Source organism: Mus caroli, unplaced genomic scaffold, assembly GCF_978045245.1.
Source record: "Mus caroli unplaced genomic scaffold, Mus_caroli_1 scaffold_10, whole genome shotgun sequence".
Lineage (NCBI taxonomy): Eukaryota > Metazoa > Chordata > Mammalia > Rodentia > Muridae > Mus > Mus caroli.
The window spans coordinates 18,788,211-18,802,475 of record NW_028227265.1 but is presented as its reverse complement, the minus strand read 5'-3'; the positions used below and the strand labels follow the sequence as shown (position 1 = coordinate 18,802,475).

Below are 14,265 nucleotides of genomic sequence, written 5' to 3'. Positions count from 1 at the left end.
GGACATTTACCCTGCAGAGAACTCTGAATCTCAGCTCCTCACCCCACCAAAATGGGTAGGCGGCTAATGAGGCTGAAAGGGTAGAGACTCTTACCCTGGCCTGCAGAAACTATCAGAATGACTCACCTCAGCCAGAGACACTGAGAAATCATAGGAAAAACAACAACAAAAATCCCAGATGGTAAAAAAGTCAGTCCTGGGAAGAATCCTGGGGAAGTGCCTATATCCAGTCCTGTGATTTCTTTCACAAACCCATGATACTGGGAGCCACAAAGTTAGCCTGAGCCATTTGTGGAATTCAGAGCTATGAGACCCCCTGGGCAGATGTGTTCATACATGCACATCTGCAGCTGGCATCAGAGTTTACAAGTGTGTTCCTGGCTCTGGAAGGTCAGGATCAAATCAGTAATAAAGGAATGCAGGAAGCCAGTCTGTCCTCTGCCTTCTCCTGGCACAGCTGCCTTATGGGGTGGTGTTGAGGTCAGAAAGCATGCAGGAAGTGTCCTCATTTTTCTGCTGGCCACGCTTCCCAGAGTACTTCCCAGGCATTCACTGTGGTTCTGTCTCCTCCTGTACACGCATGCGCATGGACAGAGGATGCCAGGCCAGCCCTTCCTGCCTCAAGTCTTATACCTCTCTAGGACACGACTCTGAGAGCCTGAGACAGCAGTGCTAGGTCCTTCCTGTGAGAGGAGGTCACTTCACTCTCCTCCAGGCAGGAACTTTCTAGAAGGCAACGTCAGGGCATCTGCAGGGAAATCAATGGCCCCTCCTTCACATTAGATCTGTAAACTCAAATGGTGCAGATCCCACACAGTGGTGGGGGGAAAGACCCATCACACGCCTGGGTGAGTGCTATGTTGGCCCAGATGCACCACTACAGTGGTCCCTAGGGTGCTGGAGGAGACAGAGTTGCCCACATGGGATTTTTCCTCATGCCTGACTTAGCATAAACATCTCTCTCCCTCCAGCACAGAGACCCAGGTCTGGGCCCCACCTCCTTCATTCGTGACCAGAAAGGAACTACCTCCAGAGCAACAGGAGAGCTGCCTAGGCAAGGGCCTCTGAGCAAAGCCAGCACCTACCCTGGGGGCTCCTAGGCTCAGCTCACTATATACCGTCTATACCTGACTCAAGAAATCTGCAGGTGTATTGCCAGGCTGTGGGAAGAAGGGGCAGTAAGCAAGCCTCTGTGGGCCCACCTTGACCCAGAGCATTCACAAAACAGTTAGTAGGACCCAGGAGCTCCCAGCATGCATCTCCTTTTCTCCCAAGGCCTTAGACAGTTCTGCTCTCAGCTATGTATAAAGCCTGGGGAGACCCAGGTGTCTGTTCTCTGAATCCTCAGCCAAGGGTCAAGGAAGGTCTGAAAGTCGGCCTGAAATTCCAGGCTGCCATGACCTGCCTTCTTGTTGTGGCCTATTCGTTTCATTTCATTTCTTTCCTTTCCTTTTTCTTTTTCTTTTCTTTTTTAAGTGGGGTCTCATGTATTCCAGGCTAGACTTAAATTCATCAGGTAGACAAGGGTAATCTTAATTTTTAAATCATCCAACCTCCACCTCCCCTGTGCTGGGATTTCAGGTATGCACCACCACCAGGGAGGAACTAGGGATGGTTTTGTACAGGCTCAGCAAGCACCCAACACCACTGATTCCCAACACCACTGATGGCTAAAAACTAACCATGGCAACATACCCTGCAGGGGTCACTTGACTGAAATGTCTCCATCTCTAGGTCTGAAAAGGGCAAAGGTAGAATTTTCAATTCCATTTCATTCCCTGCATCCCAGGCCAGTATGACCAGATGTCAGCAGTATCTTCCTGTCACCAGACAAGCAAGACCTGTAAGACACCCAGGAGGCTTTCAGGAACTAGGCCATTTCTCCCTGTAGTAACAGTGGTCACAATAGCTGCCAACATTGGCCATGTGCTGATTGAAACTGGCACTAAGCTAACCCCTCTATAGGACTGTTCACCTGGATCACCCCAGCTCCATCCAGTGAGAGGAGAGCATGTTTTAGTCCCTTGATGGAGGGTGGTGACACACATTTGTACCTGGCTAATCCCACTTAAAACCCTTGAAGGTTTCTTCTCCTAAGGGGAGGAGCATAGGAGCCTAGCTAGCAGTCCGAGCTGGTCTTCCCAGCTGTGGCCTCTTCCCAGCTGTGGCCCTAACCTGCTCTAGAATTCCCAGAGAAGTAGTTCTTCACAGTGATTCCAAGGACCCCATTCTGGCCTCTCACTACATAGAGCCTCATTTCCTGTCCTCCCTTCCGCTTACTATAACCACATTTGACCGTATCACAGCTTCTCCAAGAGCCTTGCCTCTTGCTCTTTGAACCTCAAAGGCCTATACATCTTTAATCTTCTAAGAGGCAGCAGAAACATCTGCCACCTGTGCCCTGTAGTGGGTTCTTGCTTCAGGCACTACCTCCTTATCTTCTAAACCAGGCTGGAGTGCTTGGGGGCTCCGGAAGCTACTCCATAGGCAGGGCTGAGATCAATCAATACTCTGTAGTGAGAAACTGCTCTGATATCCATCCTTAGTATCACTGGATCCCTCTGGTCAGTTCTGGTGACATCCTCTGCAAGCTGCCTTCCCTTTACCCCCCTCCAGCTTGTCAGGGTGGATGGTGGAACTGGCCTGTCTCCTCTTGGCTGTGAGGAAACCTTGGCTCAAGGTGCAGAGGTCCCAAAGCTGAAATCGCCCAGGTCATAGAAATGCAAGCACACAGATCATCCCCGCTTCTAGACTCAGATTTTATCAGGATTACCAAATGTCTTGTATGCACTATGTACATCTCAGGCTACAAGAGCTAGGTTTTATTCACGTATGAGTCCCTAACAGCAGGTACCCATCAAGGATGAGAGATGATCAAAATAAAGGATGGCTGGGAACAGGTCACCAAGAGTGAGCTGATGTTCCCCAGGCCCATTGTCCAGGAAGAATGTCCCTTGGTCCTGCAACAAGACTCCTTATTGGTTAGTCTTGTCAGTCCTAGCCCTCTCCCTTTAGCACCACCCTTGGCCTTAGCCCTTGCTTCAGTGCCAGCCCCTTCCTGAGAGCAGGTGGCAGTGTGGACTCACCACTACCCTAAAAGCTGGGAATTACCTGAGCCCTTCCCTCTTTGACCCATTATCTTGTCTTATGAGCCAAACAACAGAACGCCTCCCAGATATGGGTGAGGTTCCAGCTCCTATCTTGGGTGGTTACTTCCAGGACCAGGTTGCAGGGGTTGGTGTCGTGTCCTTTTATCCATGAAGCCATGGAAGAGGTGCTGCCTCCAATCCCACAACTCCCTCTTTCCAAAGGAAAAAGAAACCTACCTTGGCTTCCTTCTCTTTCAAGCACTCAATTCTGCGGGGAAGTTGCTCCTTCCCCTTCATCCCCTTTGACCTAGGCCAGCTTCCCAATCGATTCCCCTTCCATGAAGTACTTTCTTTTTGTTGTTATTGTTGTTTGCTTGTTTTGTTTGAGACAGGGTTTCCCTAGGTAGCCCTGGCTGTCTTAGAGCTCCCTCTATAGGCCAGAATGGCCTGGAACTCTCAAGAGATCCTCCTGCCTCTGCATTCAGAATGCTGAGATTTAAGGTGTGCACCTCCACACCCAGCTTCATGAAGCACTTTCTGTGCCAAGAGTGGACGGTATTCCTTTCCCTGACACAGATGACAGGCCAGCTGTCTCCATGGCCTGCACGAGTTCAGGTCTGACCTGTTCCCTTACCCTTCTGGCCATCCCTGCCTCCTCCAGACAGCAAATCTTCAGTTGGACAGCGGGGAATGGGGTTGAGAAGGAAGCTGGAACCTTGCAAGTGGAGTCTGCGCTCAGTGGCTAATGTTTTCGCATCTGGTTCTGTTGCACTGTAACTCAGGCTGTCTATTGAGGCCAGAGCTATTTTTATCCTGACATGTGAGGCTCCTTCACGTCATAGCCACAAAACTCAATCAATCCAAAACATCCCAGGGAAGGTTGTTTGTGAGACGCTCTGCAGATTCTCATGTCGCCACATCAGGTTTCACTTAGCAACATGTGCAGGGCTGGCTCCCCAGCCACCACACACCGGCCTGTCTTTTGTATACAGAGGGCTCCCCACAGCATCTGTCTGCCCCTGAGCAGTTAGTCAGTCACGTGAGCTTCTTTCCAGAGCCCCACAGGCTTCTTCCTTGCCCAAACCAGAACTACAAGGCAGATCTGTGTGGCTAAGAGACTGCACTCTCCCTCACATTCCTGTCATCCTTGGGTCAGCCCTTCAGGAAGAGCCCCTGAAACACACAGCCCTCTTCTTTCCTTCCTCGCTTGCTGGTTCTCACCAAAGCAATTTGTCCACCATTTGAGTGGACCTACAAAATTGCACTGTTGGTAATGGTGAGGGAGAAGTTTGCTAGTACACCTCTGTCCAGGTGCAGATCTAGAAGGCATGCCCTAAATCAGGCTACTGAACCAGGCCCAGCTCTACCTATCCTCAGGCATGGAGAGCACCAACTGTTGTTGAGATAGAGCCACTACAGACTGCCAACCAGATGAGCAAGAGCCAGGGGTGGGCAGAAGAGGCTGGTGGAGGCGCTTGCGCTGTCCCCTGGGAGGTGCAGGCTCAGTGAGGCGGAAATCAGTGCACTCCTGGGCCAGTTTGTTCTTCCCACACCCCCTCCCAAGCCCACAGCCCTGGCTAAGAACCTTAGGTTCTGGATAGGACAGGTGACTCAAAAGGACACTGAGCCAGATTACTGGCAACTGAAAAATGTATTAGCTGTTTCTTAAACACAAAAGACAAAAGAGGCAGAAAAGGCAACAACACGGTGGGCACTCCACGGCGAGAGAGCAAGGCCCAGCATCAGAGGAGACAGCATGGCAGGCTCTCTAAAGAAAGTTGGTGTTCACATGGCAAAAGAGGGAGACTCTTTTTATGCCTTTTTAGGATGGGGGACAAGTTTACCTCAAGAGTCTGTACCCGAGCTCTTAGGCTTTCCAGACAGCAGCAGGGAAGCCGTGCAGAGCAGGGTGTGGCTTCTCTTTGATCTAAACTCACTTTCCAGGTGAGATGTGATGGCATGGGCAGGTCGGCTTGCCGGAAGCACAGTGTTCCATCTCAAGTCTGTTGTATCTCAAAGGGGAGGCCTGAACAGAGCCCAGAGTCTACCGGGCTTACGGAGCCTTCTTTCTTGAGTCCTCCAGACAGCAGGCCTGAAGGCTGCTGAGGTCAGAGGAGATTGGGCAAAAAGGTAAAACTAAGGTGGAGGAAGTTCTCACAGACCCTGCTGCTGTCACCAGCGAACACTAACAGCTCGCCTTTCTTGCCTGGGACTTGTGCCTTGCATGGGTGCACTGTCTTCCTGCAAGTGAGGTTCTAAGATCAGAAGTCCTGCTCCTGATGGCCGCACTCAGTACAGGCCCCGCTGGGGCTCTGGGTGGCTCCCCCTAACGTGCCGTACCTAAGCTTCCCATCAGCTGAATCTTGGCAAAGGTGCATAGCTCCAGTTGGGGATCATTGGCTTTTTCCTGTCTGTGGTCTTTGAACAACGGGCTTCCTTGAAGGACTGAGTTCACAGGTGTCCCAGAGGACACTGCTCCTAAGAACTAGAATCACTTGTCCCATGTGCTTTTCTATCTCTCCACTAACGGCCACTACCATTTAGCCTAGGCACTGAGTCCATTTGGACCAATGAGAGCCCTTCCTAAGAAGAACAGAAATGTGTCCAGGGTAACTCCAAGCCATCTCTCCTGTTGTCTTGGGCCAGTCTGTTTGCTGAGATGGAGCAGGTCACAGATAACTCCTTCTCTTTCTCCCTGAGCACCCAGCAGAATTCTATGAGTTTGAGATCCTAATTCTCCCTGCATGTCCAGCCTGTTCTACAAGGAATGAAAGCAATCTGCTCCACATAGTGCTGCAGGCCAGGAGACATTTGCTGATGTCACACACACTCCACTTATTGAGCAGGGCATGTGGCATGCGTTGCTGGGCACTCTTACTGCCCCTATTATAGATTAAGAAACTGAGACCAGGCACCATGCTTGGTGCTTGACTTTCCATGGCTCTGTGAGGCTGGAACGGCAGTGTTCCCAGAATACTTAGCTCCTTAGGGCTCCCAGGTGGCCACAGCCAGGGAGGACTTATTTATGGTTACTCCATTCATTGGTCCTTTTGTCCTTTTAAGTACTTTGAAGCCTAGTGGCCTTAGGCCTGGAAGTGGGATGACCCTGGAGTACTCATAGAAAAGCAGGAAGGAAACAGAGACCCAGATAATGCAGAGATACACACCCAGGACAAGCTTACTGTCTGCTGGATTCCTGTCCACATGTCCCTAGGAGTGTGGGATAGGTAGGCAGGCATGACACTTAATTTATCTCCTGTGGGTGAGGATGGGGAAGCAGGGCTGCCACAACAGCTGTGTCTTCAGCCACTTCTTCTAAGATCAACCCCAGCTGGGCCTGAAGTTTCTTGATGTGTAAGAATTTGACACAGTTATGCAAACAGCCCCTCTGGGCCAGGGAGCAGAGACTGTTTGCCATTTCAAAGTCACTCAGGACCAGGACAGCCAGGCTGCCTTCAACAGGACCCAGGACAGTGCAGAACAAACAGCAGAAAGTTGGATGCAGCCTCTCCTTAAGCTGGCTTTTCATTCCAGGCTTCCCATGCAGTTGTCTGGGAGGGTGTTGTCTAGAAAAGTCTTGGGATTCACGATGGCAGGATTTGGAAGGGTGCAGGGTTGTATAGAAAGATCTTGGGATTGAAGGTAGCAGGATTTGGAGGTACAGGGGTTTGTAGTGAGAATGACAGGTTTGAAGGATGCAGCAGCTGCAGCTGGGGAAAGGGGAAGAAAAAACGAAAAATGCCTTCTGATTCCCAGTCACTTCCCTCTAATGGTGAAGAGAAAACAGAACGCAGGACTCCTGGGGTTCAGTGCCACTGTGGCCACTGGCAACCGTGAGCTCCTTTGGGAGGCTCGTAATGCCATGCCCTGGGTGTTTTTTACCTGTTTTTATGCACTTAGCCTGATGCTTTTGGAGTGCCTGCCTGCCCTTTCAGGAAAAGAGGCTTCCAAACCAGAGAGGCCAGATCAGAAATGGACGGCATGTGCTGCCTCAGTTGGCCCTGTTTAAATTAACCCTACGGTCTCAAACACTTGAGCAGCCAAAGGGAAAAGATGGTACTGGACTTACCCAGTCTTGTGGGACTGGCAGTGTTTGTATCTCAGTGGCAGAAGCCCCTAGCATGCATGCACGGGGCCGTGCAGCACCACGAGAGTTTTGTTTTGCAAGTTAAGCCAGGATCTTGAACTCAGTAGGCAAATGTTCTTACCACTGAAATTTATCCCAGCCCAAACAGTTTTGTTTCAGAGGATAGTATCAAGAACATAGACTGGAGATGTAGCCTTGTAGTGGAACACGTTCCTGACAAGAAGAGGGAAGAAACCCGAAGAATAGGAAAAAATGTTTCTAAACCATCTACCTGATAAGAACCTCATGTATGAAGAACTCTAATAACAATAAATAGACAAGTATTTCAATTTTGAAAATAGGCAAAGGAATTGAGTAGCTGAATTTATAAGATAAACACAGGTACTATGTATGTGTGTGTGTGTGTGTGTGTGTGTGTGTGTATAGTATCGCCAGAGAACTACAAAGCCACAGTGTAACACCACCTTCCATCCACTAGGAAGGCTATAGTGAAAGACTGGTAACATGCCCGAGAGGATGGATGCCAAGAAGGTAGAACTCCAGTTCAGCCAGTGGGGAAAGTGACCTGGTGAGGGATCCCCCAGGATCCGAACAGTTTTATTCCTAGGTGTAGCCAAGAGAAAGGAAGCCAGTCCACACAGAACTCATGGCTGCTTACACCAGCATCATTCATAAAGACACGGAGTGGAAGCCACTAAGTACTCGACACTTAATGAATTAACAAATGCAATATGGTGTGTCCATTGTTCAGTGATAAGAAAGAATGAAAAATAAATATATACAGCCAAACTGAGCCTTGAGTTTATGCTGCATGAAAGAAGCCATTATTAGGTTCCATTTATCCATGCAAAATGTCCAGAATAGACCAGTCCATAGAGAGAAGGATTTGTTCTCAGGGCTTGGAGGAGAGACTGGGAAGTGAAAGTAACAGGTACAGATTCCAGTAGAGGGGTAATTAAGGTATTCTACAGTTAGTGGTGGATTCTGTACGACTTTAAGAATATTCTGAGAATCTGTAAAAGGCAAGCTTTAATGGGGCAAGAATGAGGCTCTAATAAAGCTGTTATTTTTTTGACAAAGATGTCCCAATATTGCATTGGGCAGACTGAGAAATCCCCCCCCCCCCATCCTTGACACTTCAGCAAAAAGGAAAGCTGATCCTGTGGGACATGTGAGTAGCCCACACCAGAATAAGACAGCATCCATCCCGTCAGCCTTCCCCTTGTTCCCGCAGTGCTAAAAGCTTCACTAAGGGCACATATGCAGGAGCAGGCCGAAGGAGGGAGGGGTGGTGTGAGGCTTTCAGCTGAGGCTGTATCACAGCCAGCCAGGGCTCTGCAGGCTGGAGGAGTTCCACCTGAGAACACCTTCACCTAGTTCCCAGTGCTAGGCAAGGCTCCAAATATGTCCTGCTTTGGGTCTGTTGTCCTTAGCCCAGTCACTGTGTGCACCGTTTAGTTCTTTTCTCAGCACTAGGGAAGGGATTTTGTCTTATGCCCAAGGGGCTGCCAGCTTTGTTGACCATGTAGTAATTGCACCTGTCTAACCTCTCTTTTGTTTTTGTCATTTTGGTTTGTTGAGAAAGGGTCTCTCTACATAGCTCTGTCCTAGAACTTACTACATAGACCAGGCTAGCCTCAAACTCATAGAGATCCGCCTGTCCTGCTCTTGCCTCCCAAGGTTTGAGATTAAAGGCATACACTACCATGCCTAGCTGTCTGTCTAACCTTTTTATGCTCTGACTGGCCATTGTCCTTAATTGTGCAAAGTAAACCCCACAGATATCTAATTTGTTTGGATAATGGGGAGAATTGTGTTCATTTGTTTTTATTTTTAAGATGTATTTTATTTTGAATTATATGTATGTGTAACCATGTGTGGGTGTGTGTGCATGAGTACAGATTCCCATGGAGGCTAGAAGATGGTGTCAGATCCCCTGGACTTGCAGGTGGTCTTGAGCTGCCTGATGCCGGTGCTAAAAATCAACCTCAAGTCTGTAATACATGCCTGTAATCACGAAGCCATCCCTCCAGGCTCCACTTTGCTTTTATTGTAGCACCTAATGGAGGTCTTACACATGAGATGTTCATTAGGAGTAAACCAATAAATTGTATGTGCTTGGGCATAAAATCCGTGCTTCCAGTCTGTGACCCTTGATTGGAGACTTTTCTCTCATCTCTTTACACACATACACGCGCGCACGCACACACACACACACACACACACACACACACGAGAGTGCTGGGGGGGGGGGACATGCCCTCTGGCATTTACAGTTGTATTCTGTCTCATTACCTGTAGACACACAGTCAGATTAAATCTTGGCTGTTTCTTTCTCTACAGGTACCAAAGGCTTAGAAGGCTCCCCCTCCACTCCCACCATGAACTCCTACTTTTACAAGTTCATGATCAACCTCCTGCAGACGTTCAGCAGTGAACGGAAGCTCCTGGAGGCCAGAGGCCCGTTCATCATCAGGTCAGTGCTGTGTCTCCCCCACTGTATATTGTGACAAAGCAGCCACCTGCTTTCTTTCTCTCTCCCCATTTCCTGGCTTCCCTCTTGACCAATGGAATCGAAGCCTCAAGGTAGTGGGGTTCTTAAATGTGAAGGTGCTAGGGGGTCAGACTGTATTGGTGTGGCAGCAAGGGTGGAGGAGCTGGGTGGTTCCAGCAGAGCTGCAGTCTACACAGAGAACTTGAAGGCAGGAACATACATGAAGAGTTCATTTCCCTGTGACCTGAACACAAAGTTGAGCAGGCTCATGGACCCTTCCTCTTTGCTCTCTGGGGATTCAGCATATTCAGCATGGTGAGCTGCTGTTGTTCAGAGCTGAGTCTCCTCAAGAACTGTGCTATCTGTTTGAGCTGGTATCGAGACCAGCCTCCAGACCAGTCTTTACTCCACCCAACATAGAGAGGATCTCTTAACCTTGTATGGCACAAAGAGCCCAGTTGAGTGGCTTCTTAACCATACTCCGAGGTCAGTGAGGAGCTACATGCTGGGGAAATGATGTGACCAGACTCCTGATTTAAGAGATTGTTGTGTTGGGAGAACAGGTTAGAAGGGCCAAGATGGATAGACAGTCAGGAGACTGTAGTCTAGTGAGACTGGCTGATTGTCAAGTGCATGGACTGCAGAAGGGACAAAGGAAAGGAGAGTCCAGACAACATTCAGGTCCTGAGCCCTGAGCAAGTTGTCAGAGTAAAGACAGTCACATGCTTGAATTTGAGTTGCTTTGAGAACATCAAAAGTAAATGTTGATGCAGCAGTCTGTTGCTTCAGAGAGAAACCTAGTTCCAAGATGCAGAGTCTGGAAATGGATAATGCAGGCAGTCAGTCAACAGATAACTGCTCAGCACCAACCCTGTGCAAAGTGTGTTTTTGGTTGCTTCTGCTCTATGCTTTCATTCTTAGGGAGTAAGGAATCCCAAGTGAGGGAAGGAGTCTGCGGTTGAGCCCTAAGAAGCTTCGTATTTGCTAGTTGAAGAGGCTGAGAAGAACCAGAAAGATGGGAGGGAGGGGAAGGGAGAGAAGCTGGGAGGAGGGAAGATGAAGCCTGAAGAAGATCTGGGAGCTGACACAGAAGCCTGCTCAGCCTCAGAGTGAACCCAGGAGATGGAGACAGGACAGGAAGAGACAGGGAACTTGATGGAGAAAAACACAGGCTATGTTACGGTCAGAGAGTGGAGTTGAAGACACCCTGGAACTGGGCCAAAGAACTGACCCATGAAAAGGGACGGAGCAGCAGGAGGAAGGGGCTTCTGGTGTCTCAGCACTCTGACATTTGAAGCCAGGTAATTCTTTGTGGTGGAGCTCTAGGATGCTTAAACAGCATCCCTGACCGATACCCACCAGGTGCAAGTAGCACCTGCCCCCACCTGTTTTGGACAATCAACAATATTCAGGGGCTGGGCAGGCAGCTCAGCTGTAGAGCATCTGTCCAGTGTGCTGGAGACCCAAGAGCGTACCATTTGAGAACCACTGTAGTCTAGAAATGGCTCAAGTGGCAGTGGCAGCAGTCAGTGAGTGCACAGTACAAATGGATCCTTGAGCTCACTGGCTACGAGAGGAAAATCACTATGGTTTTCTTCCCATGGAGCTGCACAGTTCCAGTTAAGAGATGGAAGCAGACATCAGATACAGCTCAAGAGACCCCCACATACATGAAAACAATAGAATCCCCTCACATGAGTGACAGTTAACTTCAGGTGGTTTTCCAGACTACAAAGGTGTCAGCACTCTTGATGAGCAGTCCTCCTCTGGCTCATCAGAATGAACCAGTGGAGAGAGGGGGCTTTGGAAAAGATAGAAGTAGCCAGCTGCAGCCCAGAGCCTTGGGAGCTCAAGATGGTACCCAGCATCCCCAGACTGTACAGAGCAGAAAAGCAGGTGGCACAGACATGCTTGGGCCTCCTCCCTACTTGATACTCCATGAAGCTGGTAACCAGGCCACTGCCATGTTTCTATTTACAGACTTCAGGCCAGTAAGACTTTGCTGTCTTCTCAATATCCCCTTAGTGAATTCTCATTTTTGCTTAAGGAGAGTGTGCTTTAGTAACAGTGTGCCAACTAGGATTGCATGGAGCTGGGCTGCAGACTCCTCACTCTGCTAAGTTAGCATCCACTATGTTGTCCCTTGGGACTCCTGAACAGGTAGGGAACTGGGGCCAGGACTACCTGGTCCCAGCTCCTCCAACGGCTCAAGAGCAGTCCCAAAGGTCATCCCTTGGTCCTTCATCTCTTCATCCAGCATGACAATCACTTGCTGTTCCAGAGCTGAATTCCCTCAAGAATTCCCTCTGAGAAGGCATTAAGCACAGCCTGCAGGCCAGGCCTCACCCTACCCAGCACAACCACAGAGGGTCTGTTAGCCCTGACTGGCACAACAATCCTTCACTACAGTTTCCCCTTGGCCTTTGCTCTAGCCATCCGCTTGTCTGCCACCATACCCAAAAAACAGCCTTCAGTACCCTGAGAGCCTGCTGCCTTCCAAGCCAGTGCCCAGCCACTGCCAGCTCCCTAGTCTGTCTCAGACACACCTAGTCTGTCTCAGTGTGGGCTCTGAGGCTCCCCAGGTCAAGATCTGGCATCACAGATGCACAGCTCCTTCCTGCTTCCATAATTGCACAAGAGATGAAGGCTTTAGTGAGGTGCGGTGGTTAACTGCTGTCCTGCACCTTCACTTATAGAATTCTTTTCTGCTGTTAACTCTAAAGAGGGAACACACTAGAACTAGGTATTGTGATTCACAGCTGTTATCCCAGCATTGGAGAAACCGAGGTAAAAGGATTTTTAGTGAGTTCAAGGCCAGCCTAGGCTACGTAGTGAACCAAGCAAGCCTGAGCTACACTAGCTCAATCAGTTAAGTACATGCTACACAAACACAAGTACTTATTCATATCCCCAAAGCTGACTTGAATGAAATCAGGGCATGGCAATGTTACTCTAGCATTTGCAGTGGGGCATGGGTAGATCCCTGAAACTCACTGACTATCTGGCCTGGATGAATTGATCAGCTTCTGTTTCAATGAGAAACCTGGTACCAATAGATAGATAAATAAATAAATCTGGAAAGCACTCAAGAAAAGATAGTGGACACTAAGCTTGGGCCTCTTCATGGCGAAGAAAAACAGCATGAAGGGCATCTAATGGTGCGCACACTGATGGAGCCACAGGCCCGATGAGGACACAGTGGATGGTTTTCACCCCCTCCTCTGGCTGCTTAGTTGCTCCTCTTGGTCCCTAACTCTGCCCACTGAGAAAGATAAATGGTTGTTCCTGTGAGCAACTTAGAAGCCATTATTGGTGCAGTGATGTGTTTAGGGCCCAGGGCAGCTGCCATTCCTGTGGGAAGACAACGGCAACCAGAGCTCTTGAAAACAAATTCTGGTGGATTCTCACCACAGAGAGGAACCATTTTCTTCCGTCTCCTCACCCCATACTGTTTCCCAGAGTGGGAAACACCATCTTGATGTGGAACCAGAGTCAGGAGTGGAAGGCCAGAACTCCAGCTTGGCCTCATGTCCACCCAGCCCCTTACCTTGTGGACATAGGCATTTAGACCACGAATTGAGATGAGGATGGTGCCAAACTCTCATATTCCAGCCAGCCTCACAGGCCCGAATCTAGGTCGAGGCCCTTCCGTTGGTTTGGTTGTAGGGAAGTTAAGGCGCAGCCTACAGTTTGAAGAAGATGGTACAAATGAGAAAAGTGGCTTGCTCAGCCTGCTTTCTTATGGAACCCAGGACCACAAGCGCAGGGTGGCTTACCCATAATGGGTTGGGCCCTCCTACATCAATCACTAAGAAAATGCCCTACTGGCTTGTGTTAAGTTGACATAAAAACTAGCCTGCTAGCGCAGGTTCAAATCCCAATTTCTCTTAGTTGTAACATAAGACATACTTCCAAGTCTTTTTTGCTTTGTCCATAAAAGAAAAAATGTTTGGTTTTTGGTTTGGTTTGGTTTTTCAAGACAGGGTTTCTCTGTGTAGCCCTGGCTGTCCTAGAACTCACTCTGTAGACCAGGCTGCCCTTGTACTCTCAGAGATCTACCTGCCTCTGCCTCCTGAGTGCTGGGATTTTTAGGGGCATGTGCCACCACCACCCAGCTAAAACACAAATGTTATTAGTGCCTGTCTAGCCATTCTGAGATGAAAGGAAGCCGCTCTTCAGCCCCTGACATGAGCTTGGCCTCCACTTGCCCTGTGGTCCGTGGAGAATGGGAGCAGGTTTCATGGGAGGATGGATAATTGAACTTTGTGTCCTAAAGCCAGCTTTGTCACCATCCCCAGTGCCCAGGGCACCCACCAGCACCCAGCCCAGCCCCACTAAACCAACTCTGTCTAAAGTAGGTGTTGGTGTGCATTGCCCTCCTCCAGTCTCTTCCCACCCTTCATGCTAATGCTAGCTGAACAAGCCCAGGCCTTGTCTGCCTGTGAACCACCCCACTTATACACAGGAGAAAAGGAAAGGAGGGAGAAAAGCTAGCCTCTTTGATAAGCTGTGATATGAACCCTGGCGTAACCCAACAGCTGTGATCTTTACAAGCCCGCTTCTGTGCTGGGAAGTAGCAAGTCTGAAGACACTCC

General features: G+C 49.3%; 1 protein-coding gene across 1 annotated transcript in view; it reads left to right on the top strand.

The window, feature by feature from the left end:
- Positions 1 to 14,265, top strand: part of Vac14 (VAC14 component of PIKFYVE complex) — a 96,662-nt gene that overhangs the window by 52,737 nt on the left and 29,660 nt on the right. The window contains exon 14 of the mRNA XM_021169610.3: positions 9,520 to 9,652. Coding sequence (XP_021025269.1) covers positions 9,520 to 9,652 — 133 coding nt within the window. The remainder of the gene's footprint in view (positions 1 to 9,519; positions 9,653 to 14,265) is intronic.